The 16,734-nt window shown below is 65.4% G+C and overlaps 2 protein-coding genes across 5 annotated transcripts in view; one reads left to right on the top strand and one right to left on the bottom strand.

The window, feature by feature from the left end:
- The first annotated feature begins 6 nt into the window (after positions 1-6).
- Positions 7-13,697, top strand: AGPAT2 (1-acylglycerol-3-phosphate O-acyltransferase 2). Its single transcript, XM_024762367.1, has 6 exons — positions 7-255; positions 9,349-9,482; positions 9,908-10,083; positions 10,333-10,428; positions 12,112-12,184; positions 12,986-13,697. The coding sequence occupies exons 1-6, from the start codon at positions 74-76 to the stop codon at positions 13,159-13,161; spliced, it is 837 nt and encodes a 278-aa protein (XP_024618135.1). The 5' UTR covers positions 7-73; the 3' UTR covers positions 13,162-13,697.
- Positions 13,698-14,056: 359 nt separating this feature from the next.
- The window catches only part of EGFL7 (EGF like domain multiple 7), a 10,110-nt gene continuing 7,432 nt past the window's right edge, over positions 14,057-16,734 (bottom strand). For 2 of the 4 annotated variants that reach the window (XR_003005642.1, XR_003005643.1), the window contains 5 exons: positions 16,585-16,700; positions 16,278-16,373; positions 15,980-16,144; positions 15,330-15,691; positions 14,687-14,770 (listed from right to left, as the gene is read on the bottom strand). Coding sequence is in view for 1 of the 4 variants with exons in the window: in XM_024762750.1 (XP_024618518.1) it covers positions 14,379-14,401; positions 14,608-14,770; positions 15,330-15,394; positions 15,980-16,144; positions 16,278-16,373; positions 16,585-16,700 (628 nt within the window). In the remaining 3 variants the exon portion in view is untranslated. Of the gene's footprint in view, positions 14,402-14,607; positions 14,771-15,329; positions 15,692-15,979; positions 16,145-16,277; positions 16,374-16,584; positions 16,701-16,734 lie in introns of those variants that run through there. The other 2 variants (XM_024762750.1, XR_003005644.1) reach the window with 2 other exon arrangements.

The raw sequence follows: 16,734 nt of genomic DNA, 5'->3' as shown, positions 1-16,734 counted from the left end.
GTGTCAGGGCGAGGAGGAGGGTCGGCCGCCGCCAGCACGCGGCCGGAGCGCCGTCGGGGCTCGGGGCGCGGCCATGGAGCTGTGGCCGTGGCTCACCGCGGCGCTGCTGCTGCTCGTGCTGCTGCCAACGCTGAGCCGCTCCGCCAGGTTCTACGCCAAGATCGGCCTGTACTGCGTGCTCTGCTTCACGGTGGCCGCGGTGGCCTCGGTCGTCTGCCTGCTGCGCCACGGCGGCCGGACGGTGGAGAACATGAGGCAAGGGGGCCGGGCGGGGCGGGGAGAGACACCGAGGCCGGGGCAGCGCCGCGCGGCCGCCCGCTTCCGCTTCCCTAACTTTCCCGTGTCCTTCCCCTCCTTCCTGCCCTGCCCGCGCCTCTCCCGGGCTCTCGGACCGGCCGAGGGGAGAGAGCGGGTCGGAGAGCGCGGCTGGGGAGGCGGCCGAGGGTGGGCCGGGGTCCCCGGAGCCGGGGCCCCGGCCAGGGGCAGGCACGGAGGGATTTAAACAGGTCTCGCCCTCGGCGCCGCGCGGGGAGTGCGGGGTGCGGGCGGCCCCGAGAGGAATGAGGCCGGGCCAAGCGGGCAGAGGCTCGGTCCTGCTTCCCCGCGGGGAGGATGGGCCGCCCGCCGTGCACCGCCCCGCCCGGACCCGCCTCCGCTCGGGGCCTGGGGCGTCCCTCGTCTTCTCTTCGCCACCCCCTCGCGCCCACCTGCCGCGGGCGAGGAGCGCACTTGTGCTCCGGCTCCAGGCCGGTTCCCCTTCCCTTTCCTTCCGCTTAGGAAGGTGTGATGGCTCCGCGGGGGAGGGTGGGCGCGGAGTCCTTGGGGTCCAGCTTCTGGGCGGGAAGAACGGGTGGTGGCTGGGACGCCCCCCCAGAGTTGGGGAGCTTGGAGTTGCTGGGGTGAGGGGTCAGGCTGGGCCGACCAGAAGAGTCGGGGGGCCTCTCTTGGGTCAGAGGCTGGACTGGTCATGGTGGCCTGAGAGGGGGCTCCTTGCCCTTTCTCCCAGTTACCAACTGGGAGGGTCTGTTGTTGACGTTCCTCACTGGCTTTTGCAATGATGATCCTTGGCTGTGGCCTGGTGTGGGCATACTGTGGTCCCCGAGGCCCTTGCCACCCACATGCTCACAGGGCAGTGGGTGAGGGTTCCTGGCTTTCTGCCGTCCGTCCCTGTCCTTGTTCATCTGGGCGGGCTGATCCTTCCGGGACTGGCCCACACTCAGTGGGTCCTCCGGGCCCCGTTTTCAGGAGTTCGTGGCTCCTGTGGCACCAGGAGTGGAGTGTGGCCTAAGAGTGGGGAGCCTGGTGGCTGGGCCATGGGTCTCTAGCTCCCCCCACAATGGCCCAGGCCAGCATCCCAGGGAGCCCAGACCCCAGCGGCGGCCCACTTGTTGCCCTTCCAGCTGTCTTCTCAAGCAGCCGACCCTCTGGGGTGCGGAGGGCCTGTTTCCAGAAATGGATCTCTGAGGGCCTGGCCTGAGATTGAGGATCCCCTGCAGGCAGTGGGCTCACAGCCAGAGTCTCCACTCAGCACCTGCTGGGGACCGGCCTGGAGGGGCAGGGGGAGGGGGTGGCTGCAGGCAGCAAGGGCCGGTGGGCTCCCTGGAGGGGGTGCTGTCCTGGGTTCGGTGGGAAGCGAGGCTGGAGCAGGCTTTCAGCAGGTGACAGGCGTTCCTGGAGGTGGCCCTCCCCCTCCCTGGTTCAGTATTATCAGGTGGCCTCTTCACAGGCGCTTCCTTGTCTTTCAAAGGCGCAACTCGCTCTTCCAGGCCTGGGCTTCAAAGCTGCTTCCTGGCGTCAGATCAGAAGTCACCAGCTGCCCTTTCTGACGCGGTGGCTGGACGGGCAGGCCAGCCTGACCAGCACTTGGCGCTCCCTCCGGCCCCACCCTGCCCAGCCCGGCCCTCCAGCCTCTGCTGGCCGGCTCCCCTCAGCCCAGAGCCGGGCTTGGCCCCCAGCCTCCCCCAAGATTCCGGCCAACTGGGGCATCGTCTTCACGACCCTGAATGGTGCTGAGCAGGAAGCTTCCTGCTGCCCTTCCCTCCCCAGGGCAGCCCCCGACTCAGGCTCTGCAGAGGGACCAGGCCAGGACGTCACAGAGGTGCTGTGTCCTCCCCAGAGAGGGGCGGGCCTGGGGGTCCGGGAGCCCACGGCCTCCTTCCCCTGCACCCCCAGGTCCCACGGGGCGGGTCACAGTGATGACCCCCAAGGCTTCCCTTGTGATGGCAAAGAGAGGGGGTAGGGACGGGGTCCCTTGTGAACACGAGTTCCCCAAGGCGTGCATCTGTGGGGGGCTGAGAAATGCAGAGGAAGAGGAGGTGCCCTGTGCCTCTAGGTAGCCGGTCCAGGGATGGGGCCCAGGAGGACGGAAGGGGAGGTTGGGGTGCTGTGTGGACAAGCTTCAGGCCCCACCTGGGACCACTGAGCACCGTGGGTGCCTGGCTGCTCCCCCTCCAGTCCCACCCTAACTTCCGGAAGGACTCTGCCCACCATCCTCGACACCAGCCTCTGCTTCCATCTCCTGAGCCCACACCATGCGCCGCGGATGCCTGAAGCTCGGGGACAGGGTTTATTACGTGTTCCATTTTACAGACGAGTCTGCAGAGAAGCAACTCAGGCCTCCGAGGTGGGGAGTGGGGAGATGACTGGCAGGGTCCCGGAGCTAGGACATGGGGGGCCCGGGCTGCAGACCCACTGAGAGTGGCTCCAAAGTGCATGCTTTTCATCTTTCCTGTGTCTCCCACGGCATTAGGGGCTGGGGGCAGCGCCATGGCTGCTTTGCGGCTGGAGACCAGGCTCGGGAGAATCCCTGAGTTCCAGGAGGGGCAGCCCCACTCCGCCCGCCCCCTCACTTTCCCATGTTCCCCGTGGGCAGCCTCCCGTCCCCATGATGGGGCTCTGGGTGGGCACCCAAGGAGGCCTTTGCCATTTAGTTGTGCGTTCTGAGTGTACAGGGCAGTGCCGGGAACTGAGAAGCAGAGGCAGGCTCTGTTCTGACCAGGCTGTGGGCTGAGGCCAGGGACCCCTCCCAGAGTGGCAGGGTCCCGCGTTCAGGGTGAGGCTGGAGTAGCAGGTCCTGTTTCCTTGTCCCAGGGGCACGTGCCCTTATTACACGCATTCGACAGAGAAGAGAGCGAGGCCCAGGGAAGCGGTGTGTGTTAGAATTGGGTTCCCTGCAGGATCAGGAAACCTAACAACAGTGGCCTAACCCGGAGAGTTTACTTTTTCATGCGTCACAGGCGACCAGGGCGGGCAGCCTGGGGCCACGGAAAGCTGCCGGCTCCTCTGGCCTGTGGACCCCCATTCTCGGGGTCCAGCATGCCACTGTTACGGCAGGACCTCTGGGGACTGAATTGCCCACTTCTGCGTCCATCCTAGTGGCCGGGACCTGGGGGACATAGCTAGGCTGCGGGGTGGGGTGGGGGGCAGGGCAGACGGAGCCCCCCACCTGCGCGAAACATCGAGGACGGGCATCACTGCAGCCAGGGGCGGGGGACTTGTCGATGCCGGTCAGGGTTTGAACCTAGCACTGCCAGCCACTGCGTGTTTGGGGGGGGGGTTGCGTGGATGCAGACACAGCGCTGTCGGGGAGCCGCAGCACCTGGGGGCTGGCCTGGGGCCCTGGTCTCGCAGGAAAGTCTGCCCTGGCTTTGCTTGGGGTGGGATAGTGAGGGGCAGAGCCTCCCCTCTGGGTGTACTTCTGCGGGCCCCGGAAGCAGAGCTCCCGAGAGCCCTGGACACTGCTCACGGCCCCGCCTCCTTCCAGGCCCCTGGCGTTCAGCCCACTCCCGCACCCCTCTTAACACCTCTGGGCACCTGAACGGGCTGGAGCCCCCACCTCCTGGTCCCCTCTGTGCTCCAGCTCTCGTGACACTTGGAAAACACTGCTGCTCTGCCAGGTGGCCCTCCCAGGACCTCCTGTCCCCTGAGCAGATCAATGGCTCTGTGTGCTGCCCTCCTGGCAGGGCCGCTCTGAACAAACCCCATCACGCCCCTCCCTCTCCGGGGGCAAAGCCCGTGGGGTCTGGCTGAGGTCCGGCGCCTCTCGGCCGAAGCAGCTGCCAGGTCTCCCCAGAGCCACCTAGTCCGAGTCCAGGGTCTGAGGGCAGAGGTCAGCAGGTAGCTCAGACCTGACCTTGAACTGCTTCCCAGCCGCCCAGAGCAGGTGCTGTGGCTGGAGGAGGATCCTCTTGCTTTCATTTACTTCGGGTCCTTCTGTCCTGCCTGTGTCATCGCCGCCGACACAGCTGCTGTTTGCGGAGGGCTTCCAGGGTCCCGCAGGTGTCACGGGTGTTCCAGCCTCATCTCGCTCAATCCCTCCACACCCTTCCCCTTTCACGAGCGGAAATGGAAGTTTAGGGAGGTCAAGTCCATTGCCCAAGGTCACAGCTGGTGAGAGGGAGTCAGGGTCTGTCTGACCCTGAGCTTGGGCCGGGCTCAGGTGTCCTCTGGCGAGCACAGGTGGTCCAGGGGGCCTGGCTGCCAGGAGTTCGGCCTCAGGCCCCCCAAAACCTGCAGCATTTACGATGCTCACTTCTAGGCGGGCGGCCCCGGTCAGGGTTAAGTGGAGGGCTTCTGAGAAAGACCCAGGAAGGGCCAGGAAGTCCCCTCTGCTTAAGGGGATGGCTGCCCCTGTGGGCACTTGGAAAGAACCTGTCCTGGGGGCCACCTGCCTTGCTATGGAAAACTGACACCAATCACCTACCTGGCAGCTGTCCGCAGTGCTTCTGGAACCTTGTGCCATGCACTCAGCCCAGCCCTGTGCCACCTGGGCTTCAGGCAACCTTAGCTCCACCCCCAGGGGAGGCAGGACGTGGAGTTGAGGGCTGGAGGGTGTGGGACAGGCACGTCCCTGGCCTGCACCCGTGACCCCTGCTCTGCTCCCCGTAGGGGAGAGGAGGGAGCAGCTCCCAGACTCCGCGGCCGAGGGGTGGGGCGCTGGGGTCAGCTGGGTGTTGGGGCACAGGGGGTGTTGGCGCTCAGGGTGAGGCCTGGGCTGGGCAGGCAGGGCAGCCTGGGTAGGGTGGCTGCTTTGAGCTTCCTGCTGGGAGAGGATGACAGAGCCACTTGCAGCCCTGCTTGGGGTGGGGTGGGGGCCATAGAGCCCCCCAGGGGAGGAGGGGGAGCCCTCAAAAGGAGCTCGAGACTCCACCTGACAACCCTGCAGCCGTCACCCCACCTCCAGCAGGCCCTCTGCTTGACATTTTTCACACATTTTTCAAAAGTCAGGTTTAGAGGTGGGCTCGGCCCATCCTGGCCTCCCTGCTGTGTGACTTTGGGCAAGTCACTTAACTCTGCTGAGCCTGGACTCCCTCACCTGGGTGTAATGAGCGTACGACCTTGTGGGGTTATTGTCTGACCGAAACCGGACAGTTAACGTCTGTCTAGGTGCAGGCGTGGCACGAAGCATTCAGGAGATGCTGGGCGTGGCTGTGGGGCGTCTGTGCCTGTGGTTGGGAGCGCGCTGCACTCCAGGCAACGACAGACCGGCTCTCCCCGCCCGGGCACTGGAGGGGCCTCTGCAAAGCTCCGTCCAGGCAACGACAGACCGGCTCTCCCTGCCCGGGCACTGGAGGGGCCTCTGCAAAGCTCCGTCCAGGCAACGACAGACCGGCTCTCCCTGCCCGGGCACTGGAGGGGCCTCTGCAAAGCTCCGTCCAGGCAACGACAGACCGGCTCTCCCTGCCCGGGCACTGGAGGGGCCTCTGCAAAGCTCCGTCCAGGCAACGACAGACCGGCTCTCCCTGCCCGGGCACTGGAGGGGCCTCTGCAAAGCTCCGTCCAGGCAACGACAGACCGGCTCTCCCTGCCCGGGCACTGGAGGGGCCTCTGCAAAGCTCCGTCCAGGCAACGACAGACCGGCTCTCCCTGCCCGGGCACTGGAGGGGCCTCTGCAAAGCTCCGTCCAGGCAACGACAGACCGGCTCTCCCTGCCCGGGCACTGGAGGGGCCTCTGCAAAGCTCCGTCCAGGCAACGACAGACCGGCTCTCCCTGCCCGGGCACTGGAGGGGCCTCTGCAAAGCTCCGTCCAGGCAACGACAGACCGGCTCTCCCTGCCCGGGCACTGGAGGGGCCTCTGCAAAGCTCCGTCCAGGCAACGACAGACCGGCTCTCCCTGCCCGGGCACTGGAGGGGCCTCTGCAAAGCTCCGTCCAGGCAACGACAGACCGGCTCTCCCTGCCCGGGCACTGGAGGGGCCTCTGCAAAGCTCCGTCTGCTTCCTTCTTCTTCAAGGAAGCACTATTAAAATGATAACAGAGGGCTTCCCTGGTGGCCCAGTGGTTGAGAGTCTGCCTGCCGATGCAGGGGACACGGGTTTGTGCCCTAAAAGAAAAAAAAAAAAAAAAAAAAAAAAAAAAAGATAATAGATACTTTCTCACCACTTCTACAGAAAACCTTGAAAATATGGGACATTAGGAGAAGGAAAAGTGGGCACCCACGTGCACACCGCCTGCAGGGAGTGACCGGTCCCCTCCCCTTGAGGAACATCCTTGCCTCTTTCCTCTCCCGAGATGCCCCTTTCTTTCCCAGCTTCCTGTACTCACCCCGCGGCTGTATCTTTTAGTTTGTCTGAGAGCAGTTATTTGTAAATGTGTGGAGAGTTGCCATGGGCGCCTCCGTCTCCCGCAGCACGTGGGGCAGCCCTGGGCCTGTCTGTCCGTCCTGGAGCCTTTGGTGCGGGGGCTCTGCCTTGGCCTGGGCTCCCAGCCGGAGTGGGAGAGGCGGGAGACAAGCAGCAGAGCGGCTGCAGAGGGCCCCTGCTCAGCTGAGTTTTATACGCAGCATCTTCCATAGTTCAAACAAAGCAAAACACCCACCCGTGTACAACCGATCCCTTAAATCAGACACAAAGAAAATATAGAAAAGCTCTGGAGACGGATGGTTGGGGACGGCTGCGTAGCCACTGAACCGGACGCTTATAAATGGCTTAAAATGATACATTTGGTGTGTACTTCACCCCAATTTTTAAAAAAGAAGAAAAATGGAACCAGCAGATGCCACTACCAGAGAGAAACACCGTCCTTTCCAGCTGTGGCCTGGGAGGGAAAGGCCAACGATATGTAGCTATTAGGAGTCAAGGGAACAGGCCTGGCAGCAGATAAATGCAGATGTTTGCTGTTTTCCTCTGCCACAGCCCTGTTTATTTTACCTCTCCCCATGGGGCACGTGGAGGTGTTTTCGGATTTCCCTAATTCAGACCGTGCCTATGCCTGCCTCACACCTGCTTTAGGACCCATTGCCGGAAGAGGATTGCAAGCTCAAAGGGAGCAGGTCTGTTAAGGGCTTTTGCCGCGTGCTGCTAAGCTGCCCTCCAGAAACCTCTGTGGCCTCTGACTTCTGCCAGCAGCCTTCGGGCCATTTCCTAACAGCAGGCCAACACCTCCCGTTACCAGGCTTTCGTCTGCCAATCTGAAGGAGGAAGACGGGGTTTCTTGTTTCAATCTGCAGTTCTTTGACTGCCAGTGAAATCGCGTCTTCCCCGTGTTTATTGGACACACGTGCCCTCTCCCTGTGCCCTTCAACCCTCGAGATGACCCGAGGCTCCCCAGCTGAGACAGCCAGTCAGTTCTCCAGAGAGTGTCCAGCCTGGCAACCCCTGAGCCGGATGGGGACAAACAGGAAGGTCTGGCTCGAGCTGGCCGAGGCTTACAAAGCTGAGGAAGAAGCCCTGGCTTCCAGATCCGGGGAAGGCTGGCCGGTCTGACTGTGAGAGCAGCCCAGGCTCAGCTGCTTCCTGGAGCCTCAGTTTCCCCATCCGCACCGCGCGGTAACATGGGGAGCTAGGCTTTGTGAGCTGGATACGAGTCTGCCTTTCAGACGCAAAGAGGCAGATCCGACAGGGTCCACTCGTGAGGGCCTAGAGGAGACAGATCCATAGAGACGGAAAGTGGACAGTGGGGCCCGGGGCTGGGGAAGTGAGCGTTTCATGGGGACAGAGTGTCAGTCTGGGAAGATGAAAGAGTCCCAGATAAGGGGCGCTTGCACGGCAATGTCAGTACACTTAATGCCACTCAACTTAAAACGAGTGGAGACGGTAAAGTTTATGTTGTGTGTATTTTACCACAGTTTCAAAGGCCTGAGTGTGGCTTTGGGTCCAGGGCCCAGCTCTGAGTCTCTGCTCTATTGAGGGCCAGCTCTGAGCCCGGGCCCTTCCGGATAAAGTGGGAAATCCCTCCCTTCCGGTCAGGACTGTGGGGAGATCGAATGACCCTGGTGTGTGTGTGCGCGCGCACATCTTCTGGGAGAAGTGGAACAGTTCTGGGTCAGGAACCCTTGGGTCACTGGGGCCCACCCTCAGCGCCCTGCCACCCACGGATGGGAAGGACCCAGGGGACCTGCCTGAGTTGTAGAGGAGTGACCTCAAGCCTCGGGCTCCGTCACCCCGAGCAGGCTGACCCCTCACGGGCACCTGTCCCTTGCCGAGCGTGTGCAGTGTTCCCGCAGAGCAGGGGGCCGGGGCCACCCTTCTCCCTGCCGGCCAGCCACCTGCAGACACCGGTCCCAGGGGCATGCCCGGTCATGCCTGCCTGTCGAGTGTGAGAGCTGCTGGGCAGGGCCTCTCAAGGTCACGAGTGCCCAGGGCAGCCTGCTGCTGGGAGCGGGGCCCACACACATCCTGGCTCCACCGCCATCCCCATGTGACCTTGGGTGTGTCTGTGAAAGGCACTGGGGCGCTGTGCTGTAGGATGCAGGGGAGGAGTGAAAGCCTGGCGGGGCCAGTCTCCCCAGCGGTGGAGACTGGAAGCAGCCTTCAGCTCCTCGACAAGGTCTCCGCTTGGTGCCCATACTTTCTTCCCGGTGTGGCTCTGCCTTGAGGGGACGTTCACTTCCCGTGCATGGGGGCCCAGCCTCCTCTGCAGGGGCCTCTCCACGTCGGGTGCTTCGGTCGCTGACACGTCTGAGAAGGGAGCCAGCCTGGCCCTGGGGGCTCTCGGCCTTCAGCCCCGTCCAGCTGGGCCCCCCCCACCCCGGCTTGTGGTGACGAGCAGGGGTGTGGGGTGAGGGCTGGGTGGCAGGTGCAGGCCTGGGAACGCAGACGTGGAAGGAGGCGTCCTCCCCACTGCCGGGCGTCCAGGCTCCCAAGGCCTTGCTCCTGTGTGACCCAACCCTCGCTGGCTGGGGTAGCAGGGGGGCAGGGAGGCACTCGCCATCCCGTTGAGGGGTTGAGGGACAGGACCTGAAGGCTCTCCGAGGGGAAGGCGAGCTCAGGGTGAGCGGCCAGCCTGCCAGGGCGGGCGTGGGGGTCCCCGTGCTGGTCCTGCACTGGGATGACCCTGCCTAGGTCTGCAGGCGGAGCCTGAGTTACACGGTGGGTGGTGGCCTTTGCTCACGGCCCGTCTCCCCCTCAGCATCATCTCTTGGTTCATCCGGTCCTTCAAGTACTTGTACGGCCTCCGCTTTGAGGTGAAGGGCCGTCAGAAGCTGGCGGTGGACCGCCCCTGCGTCATCATTTCCAACCACCAGAGCATCCTGGACATGATGGGTAGGCCGGCTGCGGAGGGTTTGGCGGGAGGGCCGGCCCTTCCCAGTTGCCTGGGGGGAGGGGGAGGAGGGGGCATGCTGCTTCAGTTGGTGGAGGCTGGGCCCCGAAGAGCTGGCAGGTGAGGGGCAGATGCGGACCGCGGACCCGTGCCCCCCTCCAGACACAGGCCTCCAGCTGGTAACGGGAGACAGGGCTTCCTATGCCTGGCGCCGGGCACGGGAGCCCTGCTTCAGCACCTTCCCTCTGCAGGGGAAACTGAGGCTGAGGCCAGGTGATGCCCAGGTAGCCAGTGGGAAGGCGTGACTTGGCCCAGGCCTCTTGGTGGCCAAGGCCGAGGGCCAGCTCGCTCCTCCTCGGGGCGGTGGCCACCTGGCTCTGAGGCTGTGCTCTGTCTCTGTCTCCCCCGCCCCCCGACCTGGGCTCAGGCCTCATGGAGGTCCTCCCCGATCGCTGCGTGCAGATTGCCAAGCGCGAGCTGCTCTTCCTGGGGCCCGTGGGCCTGATCATGTACCTGGGCGGCGTTCTCTTCATCGACCGGCAGCGCTCCAGGACGGCCATGACCGTGATCTCTGATGTGGGCAAGCGCATGGTCAGGGAGAAGGTGAGCGCCTGGGGCTCGGGGCCTGCTTGGCGGCGTGAACGCTTTTGTGCTGTCGGGACAGCCCGCAAGTGTGACTCCCTTTGGCAGAAGAAAACGCGTCATCGGTGCGTGTCTGTAAACCGCATACAGAGAAGCCAGGTGCGGTGCCTCGGCTGTCAGTGGTGGTAGCGGTGGTGTTCTCGGCTGAGCGGTGGGGCTCCTTGGGGGTGGGGGGCGGCCCCCGCGACCCGCCTCCTGTCTCTCCAACAGCTCAAAGTGTGGATCTACCCCGAGGGCACGCGGAATGACAGTGAGGATCTGCTACCTTTCAAGAAAGGTGCCTTCCACCTGGCCATCCAGGCCCAGGTACGCCAGGGCCGCAGCCAGGGGTGGGAAGCGCGTCCAGGTTGGCTTAAGGCTGAAGTTGACCTCCTGGCCAGGCCGAGGCCACTGGCGCTCCTGGACCACCTCCCGCTGGGCAGGCGGCGGGGCCTCCCCCCACCCAGCACCTGTCCCTGACCAGCTGAGGAGGGCAGGGCCGCTGTACCCACTCTGAGCGTTAAGGCTGGCACCTGATCCGGCCCAGCGCCAGCTAGAATGATGCCCGTCGCCACCATACCTGTGCCTGGAGCTCCAGCACCCCGCTTCCTAGCTGGCCAGGCGAGGGGCCTGCGGAGGGAGGCTGGGGTTGGCATCAAAGGCGGAGGCAGGAGGCCTGCTGGCTGAGCTGTCTCCGGAAGGCTGTGCCAGGCGCAGGCCCCCAGCACCCCTAGCTGGGCGTGGGCGTGGGCAGTGGCTCAGGGGGAGCAGGGCCTGCGGCGTGAGGCAGGGTCGGGCCGGAGCTGGCGATGGGCCAGGATAGGTGAGCTGGGAGCCCTCCACGGGGCTTGATGTTTTTCTGGTCCTTGACTTCTAGGGATGCAGTTTGTCCTAGAGGTGTCCTGGGATCTGGGGTGATGGCAGGAGAGGCTGGGGCACATCCATCCTTCGGGTGGGGTCTCCTGGTAGGTGAGGGGTGCCCTGTCTCACCCTGGCCCTGTGCTGGGGGACTTGTGTAGGGGAAGGCAGCCATCGTCTGGGGTCAGGGGAGGGGGCTTTCATCCTGCCTGATCGGAGTCAGGGGGGCAGCTGGGCAGGGGTTTGCTTTTTCTCCTGTCCTTCACCTGTGACAGGTGGCCTCTAGCACCCCCTGGTGGCCCTGAGCAAGGACGTGAGAGCCCTCCTTCCAGAAGCTGCCAGCCAGTGCCAGGCGGGTGTGGGAGCTGGAGCGTGGGGTGGAGGGGCCCCGAGCCGGCAGTGGGTGCGTGGGGATGGGGGCGTGAGCCTGGGCTCTGCCCAAGCAAGAGGAGGAGGACACCCCCGACGCAGGCCTGGGACGGAGGTCACTTCCCTTCGCCGGGGTCATGGAAGAGGAGACAGGAGATACCGAAGGAGCTTTGGGGGGCCGGGGGCAGCAAGTCTCAGCCAGGAGACCGGACATTGTTGGCTGTCACCCCTCTCCCCCACCCCGGGTTGATGATTACCCCCAGGTGCCATTCCCGACATTGGCATCACCATTGGAGTCACCATTGGACTCAACGCTGGTGTCTTCCAGGAATAGCCTGCCCCCTCCCCTGGCTGGAGCTGCCCCATCTTCCCTGGGATGGGGGAGAGGTTGGGAAGGGAGGGGTGGGCAGAAAGACCTCAGTTACCTCCTCTGGCTAAACCGGACAGGGCCCTGGTTAATCTTAGGACCCCGTGAGGGATGCAGATGTGCATCATATGGGTACGTGCCAACCCAGAAAGTCTTCCTGGAGGAGGGGATGCTTGAACGAGGATGTACAGGATGTGCACTCTGGGCCCAGGGCGGGAAGGGCGTCCGAGGCCCAGGGGTCAGTGTGTGGAAGCGCCCTGGTGCAGGATGTGGCCACAGGGACTCCTGGCACCAGCCCCAGGTGGGGGCAGGCTGGCGGCCAGGCAGGCCTCTCCCCAGAGCTCATCCTTGGGGATCAGGCTGGGCTGGGTGAGGGCTCCAGTCCATCCTCAGGCTGCCACGTCTGCCGTCCCCAGGTGCCCATCATCCCCGTGGTTTACTCCAGCTTCTCCTCCTTCTACAACTACAAGACGAAGCTCTTCACCTCAGGTACCCCAACCTGTGCACTCGCCGGCCCACCTGTTCTCGGTCACTGCGACACCCGCGCCCCTAAGAGAACAGTTCCCGTTTCTGGGTGGTCACTACAGACCCCTGCTACTCAGTGACCGCTTGGGGAAGGACGAAGGGAGGGAGGGAAGGGTCTAGAGTCCCAGCCGTGGGCTGTGGGGAGACCGAGGTGCCCAGAAGGTGGGCTCGGTGCCCAAGTTCACACACACAGGCCCGGGCAGTGCACACGGCCCCGGGGGCCTTGAGGTGGCCCCTTCCTGTGCCAGGGTGGGCTTCTGAGCCAGCGCATCCAGGCCTAACTCTCGGGGGCAGCAGCCTCCCGGGCACCCCCATGCCCCCCAGCCATGGAGCTTGGGACCTCCCCCCGCCCTTCCCTCTAGACCCCGCACAAGGGCACCTGGTGCCCAGGTGGGAAGTGGGGTCCAAGATAGAAGCTGCCTCCGCCCACATCTGAGGCCCCGAGGCCGCCTGAACCACTGTGGAGGGTGGGAGTGGAAGGGAGGGTGGGTACCTCCTGGGGGAGGAAACGTCTGGACCCTGGGTGGTCCTCACGGGGGAGCACACGCTTGTCCACACCCACTGAGAACATGCTTGGGACTCGTGTGTGTGACCGTGTTGGTTATTCTCCACTAAAAGCCAACCACCCGGGACCAGGGTGTCTGGGGAAGAGCCCGGCCCGGCCCCTCGGAAGGCTCTGCGGGGGAGGCTGGCGGGCAGCCGAGGAGAGGAGGGGCCCCCCCTGGAGAGCCCCTCAGGCTGCTGACGCCACCCCCACCCCACCAGGAACCATCAAGGTGGAGGTGCTGGACGCCATCCCCACCACTGGCCTCACTATCGCCGACGTCCCCGAGCTCCTGGACACCTGCCAGCAGGCCATGAGGGCCACCTTCTTCCACGTATCCCAGCTCCCCCGGGAGAATGGGGCCCCTGCAGGGCCCGATGCCCAGGCATCCCAGTAGCCGAGGCCCGGGGCGGGGCAGGACCTGGCTAGACAATGGACAGAGCGACCCCTGCCCACCAGATATCACTGTGTCCCCTCCCACGGCTCTCCCAACTTTCCTCGGGCCCTGGAGGCAAGGGACCCCTTCCTGTCACTGGCCTCAGGTCCTGGCCCCTGATGTCCCTGCAAAGGAGAGTCACCTGGAGCCCCCCAAGCTCTGAGGGCGGGGCCTCACCCACCCTTGTGCCTCCGGGGTCTGGGGTGGGAGTGGGCCTGGGCCCCGATGGGCTGACGGGGCGGGGCCGGTCTGCCCAGCCCCCACCCTCCTGCCTGGGCTTGAGGGGCACAGAGGCTGGATCCGGGGTCCCAGCCACAGCCTGCATCAGGCTCTCGGAGAGGCGGGGCTCTGGGGGGCCAGGACGCCTAGTTTTATGCCACCTGGGCCTCAGGGCGGCCAGAAAGCAGTGTCTGTGGCCCCCACCGGCCTTGGGGAGCAAGCCTGCTGAACTGGTACTGCGCTCATCGTTGTTTTTATAAACGAACTCTTGGAAGTGCCTGGTGAGTTGTCACTGGGGGGCGGGCAGGGCTGCCCTCGCTCGTCCTCCCTGGGAGGACTGTGGAGCGCCATCCTCCACCCTCGGTGGGGCTCCCTGCCAGGGCCTGGGCCCACGGTCATCCTGTAATACTTTCCTCCACTGGGGGTGGCAGGCAGGCCCAGGGGTCAGGCAGGCACTCAGCATCACCTTCACGAAACCACCCGCTTCAGCTCCTTTAGAAGAGGGGGCACCACGACCCTGCCTAGGAGGGCCCAGGGGGCGCGCTGGCAGCCTCCGCCCTCCCAGCACGTGGTGGTCGGCCGGGGGAAGCCCGTCAGGTTCAGAATGTTCCCGCAATCCATCCACGGACACAGCGGCTCAAGTCTCACTTTATTCTGACGATGATCAGGGCTGCCCAGTGAGCAGCACAGGGGCCAGGCCCTGGGCAGGAAGCCCTCGTACCTTCCTCAGCCGTGGGCCCACCAGGCGCAGGGGTCTGGCCGGGCTCTGCTCACAAGGCCAGAGTGCTGGCTGGGCTGGGGCTGGATTCGCACAGGAGGGCCCGCACTCCCCCCTCCCCACGCGGGGCAGGGGGGGCCCTCCTGGTGGGAGAGGTGGCAGGGCAGGGCCCAGGGCAGGGCAGGGTGGGGCTGGTGTCCTCGGACTCTTGGTGGCCAGAGCGGGGGCCTGGGTCGGACTGTCACACCTCCTTCTTGCAAGAACCTATGGGTGGAAGGGGTGGGGCTGGGGTCAGCAGTCTCCGTTCCCCACCAGCCTCCGGCCCAGCCAGATCTGCCCACTCGGCCTGTGGCTGCCCCTCCCTGCACCCTCTGGCCTCTCTGGGCAGGAGTTGGCCCCAGCCCCGGGGGCCCTAGGCTACCAGAGGGGGACCCTGTGGGTGGGGAGGTCACAGGGACCACGGCACTCACAGGAACCCAGCTGCTCCTCCAGGAAGGAGATCTGCTCGCTCAGAGAGTCAATGCGGTCCAGCTGCCGCAGGGAGTGGGCCAGGAGGCTGCCCGGGTCCGGGAGCCCGTGCTCCAGGGCCCGCGAGGCCAGGTTGTGAAACGGGGTCAGTACGAGCTGCAGCTTCTGTGGGGCAGGCGGAGGGCCCGGTGGAGAGGGGCTTGTGTGACCCCGGGCCAGCCCCTCACCCTCCCTGTTCCACAAGGATTTAAGGACAATAGGGTGGCCAGCAAGGGCACCGCCAACCCCCAGACTCAGTTCTAGCTGCAGGGCCCTGGACGTCCACCAGAGTGAGCTTCTGCGCCAGGAGACCGGGGCAGGGGGGCGGCACAGACGGACGTCACACAGGCCAGCCTGGCCAATGGTCCCTGAGGCCTGGGGCCCCTGGTTGGAGGAGCTAGGAGGGGTGGGCAGGGGCTGCTGAGGGGTCTCGGGGCCAAGGACCCTGCGGAAAGGCCGCAGGGGCACTCTGTCCCTGCAGGGACAAAGGCGGGGGTGGGCTGGGCCGAGTCCTCGCTCTCTGTGTGGCCCCACCCCCTCCTGTCCGTCTGCTGCCCCTGCCCAGGATGGCGCCCAGGCCAAGGGCACCCTAGGCTGTCAGCAGCGGGAAAGCCTCCCGCCCAGGGCTCTCCTACTGAGCCCTGCCCCCATGCCGAGGCCCCCGGGTACCCCGCCCAGCCCTCACCTGCTCCAGCACGTCCACCCTTGACTGAAGCCTCTGCATTTCCTCCTTCACCTCACTGCCCACTCCTGGGGAGAGCCGGGTGCCGAGTCAGGGGGGGCCGGGCTCGCATCCCGACGCGGGGCCTCCAGCCTCTGCTCCAGGTGTGGGGCGCAGCCCCGGGCACCGGGTGCCCGCCCCAGCTGTTGTGGCGAGTCCTCCCCCAACCTTGGGTCCTGGCCGTCCACCAAGGCCATCCTCCTGGTCCGGAAGGTGGCTCTGGGCAGACGCAGCCTCACCCCGCCCGCCCCTCGGTGCTGGGGTCCCCGTCATGCTGAGGGGCTCCGGGCTGAGGTCCATGCCGCACTCTCGCTCTCGGTGCCGGGCTGCCAACGGCGCATTATTACTCACGGTACGAGTTTGAAGTGTCACAGCGCGTACCAAAAGTAATAATGTCCCGTCACCAGCGGAGGGAGGTGCTGTGTCTCCAGGCTGCCCAGGCAGGGACACATGGGCGCCTTCTTCCACTCCGGGCTGAGTTGAGGCCCTCCCCGTGGTCCCCGTGGGAAGCCACCACCCATCCACCCTCCAGTGCGCCCGTCACCCCCACCACCTCGGGCCCTCCCTGCCCACCCCCCGGGCGCATCAGCAAGGGGGGCAAGCGGGGAGTTTACCTGTCGCGGGGTTCGCGGCCACCCTGGGGGCCCCTCTCCCGGGCAGGCAGAGTGCCCCGTCCACAGATGGGCTGTGCCCCTCCCGGCACTGACACCAGTAACTGCCCACCGTATTGACACAGCGCTGGGGACAGCCGCCCCCTCCAGCCCTGCACTCATCCACGTCTGTGGGAAAGGGCTGTCAGGCAGGGGCGCCCACCCTGAGCCCCCTCGAGACCCACCCATCGGTGGGCTACCCAGGACACACAGGAGGTGCCCGGAGGCCCCCTCCCCTCTGGGAGGGTGGAACCAGCCTCACCTGTCTGGCAGGTGTCGCCCTGCCATCCTGCAGGGCAGTGACAGCGGCCGGGCTGGACACAGCTCCCTCCATTCTGGCATGGTGGCTGGCATATTGCTGTGGGTGGGTGGGGAGGCCTGTCACCAACTCAGGAGGGTCCCCAGGGCCCCGCAGGGGTGGCAGCCAAGGAAGGGGTGCCATGCCGGAGATGCTTATTCAGGTTTTGAGAGACGAGCAGCTGGTGCTTGGCCCCGGGTCTGGAGAGCGGGATGGACCGCTCCCTCGCTGGGTTCTACTTTAACTGACCCCAGGCACTAGGGGCCCGTACCTGCTCCACAGGACCCGGGCAGCCCGCTGGTCCTCTTCCAGCCGGGGCAGCAGGCATAGCGAGGCCGGGCGGGGGCCGGCCCAGGGCTGCGGCGGTAGGCAGTCCTGTAGAGGGTCCTGCGGGATGGGTGCGGGCAGCTCAGAGGGGCCC

The sequence above is a fragment of the Neophocaena asiaeorientalis genome, unplaced genomic scaffold (assembly GCF_003031525.2).
Source record: "Neophocaena asiaeorientalis asiaeorientalis breed wild unplaced genomic scaffold, Neophocaena_asiaeorientalis_V1.1 scaffold78, whole genome shotgun sequence".
Lineage (NCBI taxonomy): Eukaryota > Metazoa > Chordata > Mammalia > Artiodactyla > Phocoenidae > Neophocaena > Neophocaena asiaeorientalis.
The sequence above is the reverse complement of the archived record's forward strand: the minus strand, read 5'-3'. Positions and strand labels throughout refer to the sequence as shown.

Bases quoted from the DNA above. Each gene is read 5' to 3' on its own strand.
- AGPAT2 (XM_024762367.1), top strand. From the start codon at position 74: ATGGAGCTGTGGCCGTGGCTCACCGCGGCGCTGCTGCTGCTCGTGCTG. The intron at 10,084-10,332 runs GTGAGCGCCTGG...TCTCTCCAACAG, and splicing joins AGCGCATGGTCAGGGAGAAG to CTCAAAGTGTGGATCTACCC. The intron at 12,185-12,985 runs GTACCCCAACCT...CCACCCCACCAG, and splicing joins GACGAAGCTCTTCACCTCAG to GAACCATCAAGGTGGAGGTG.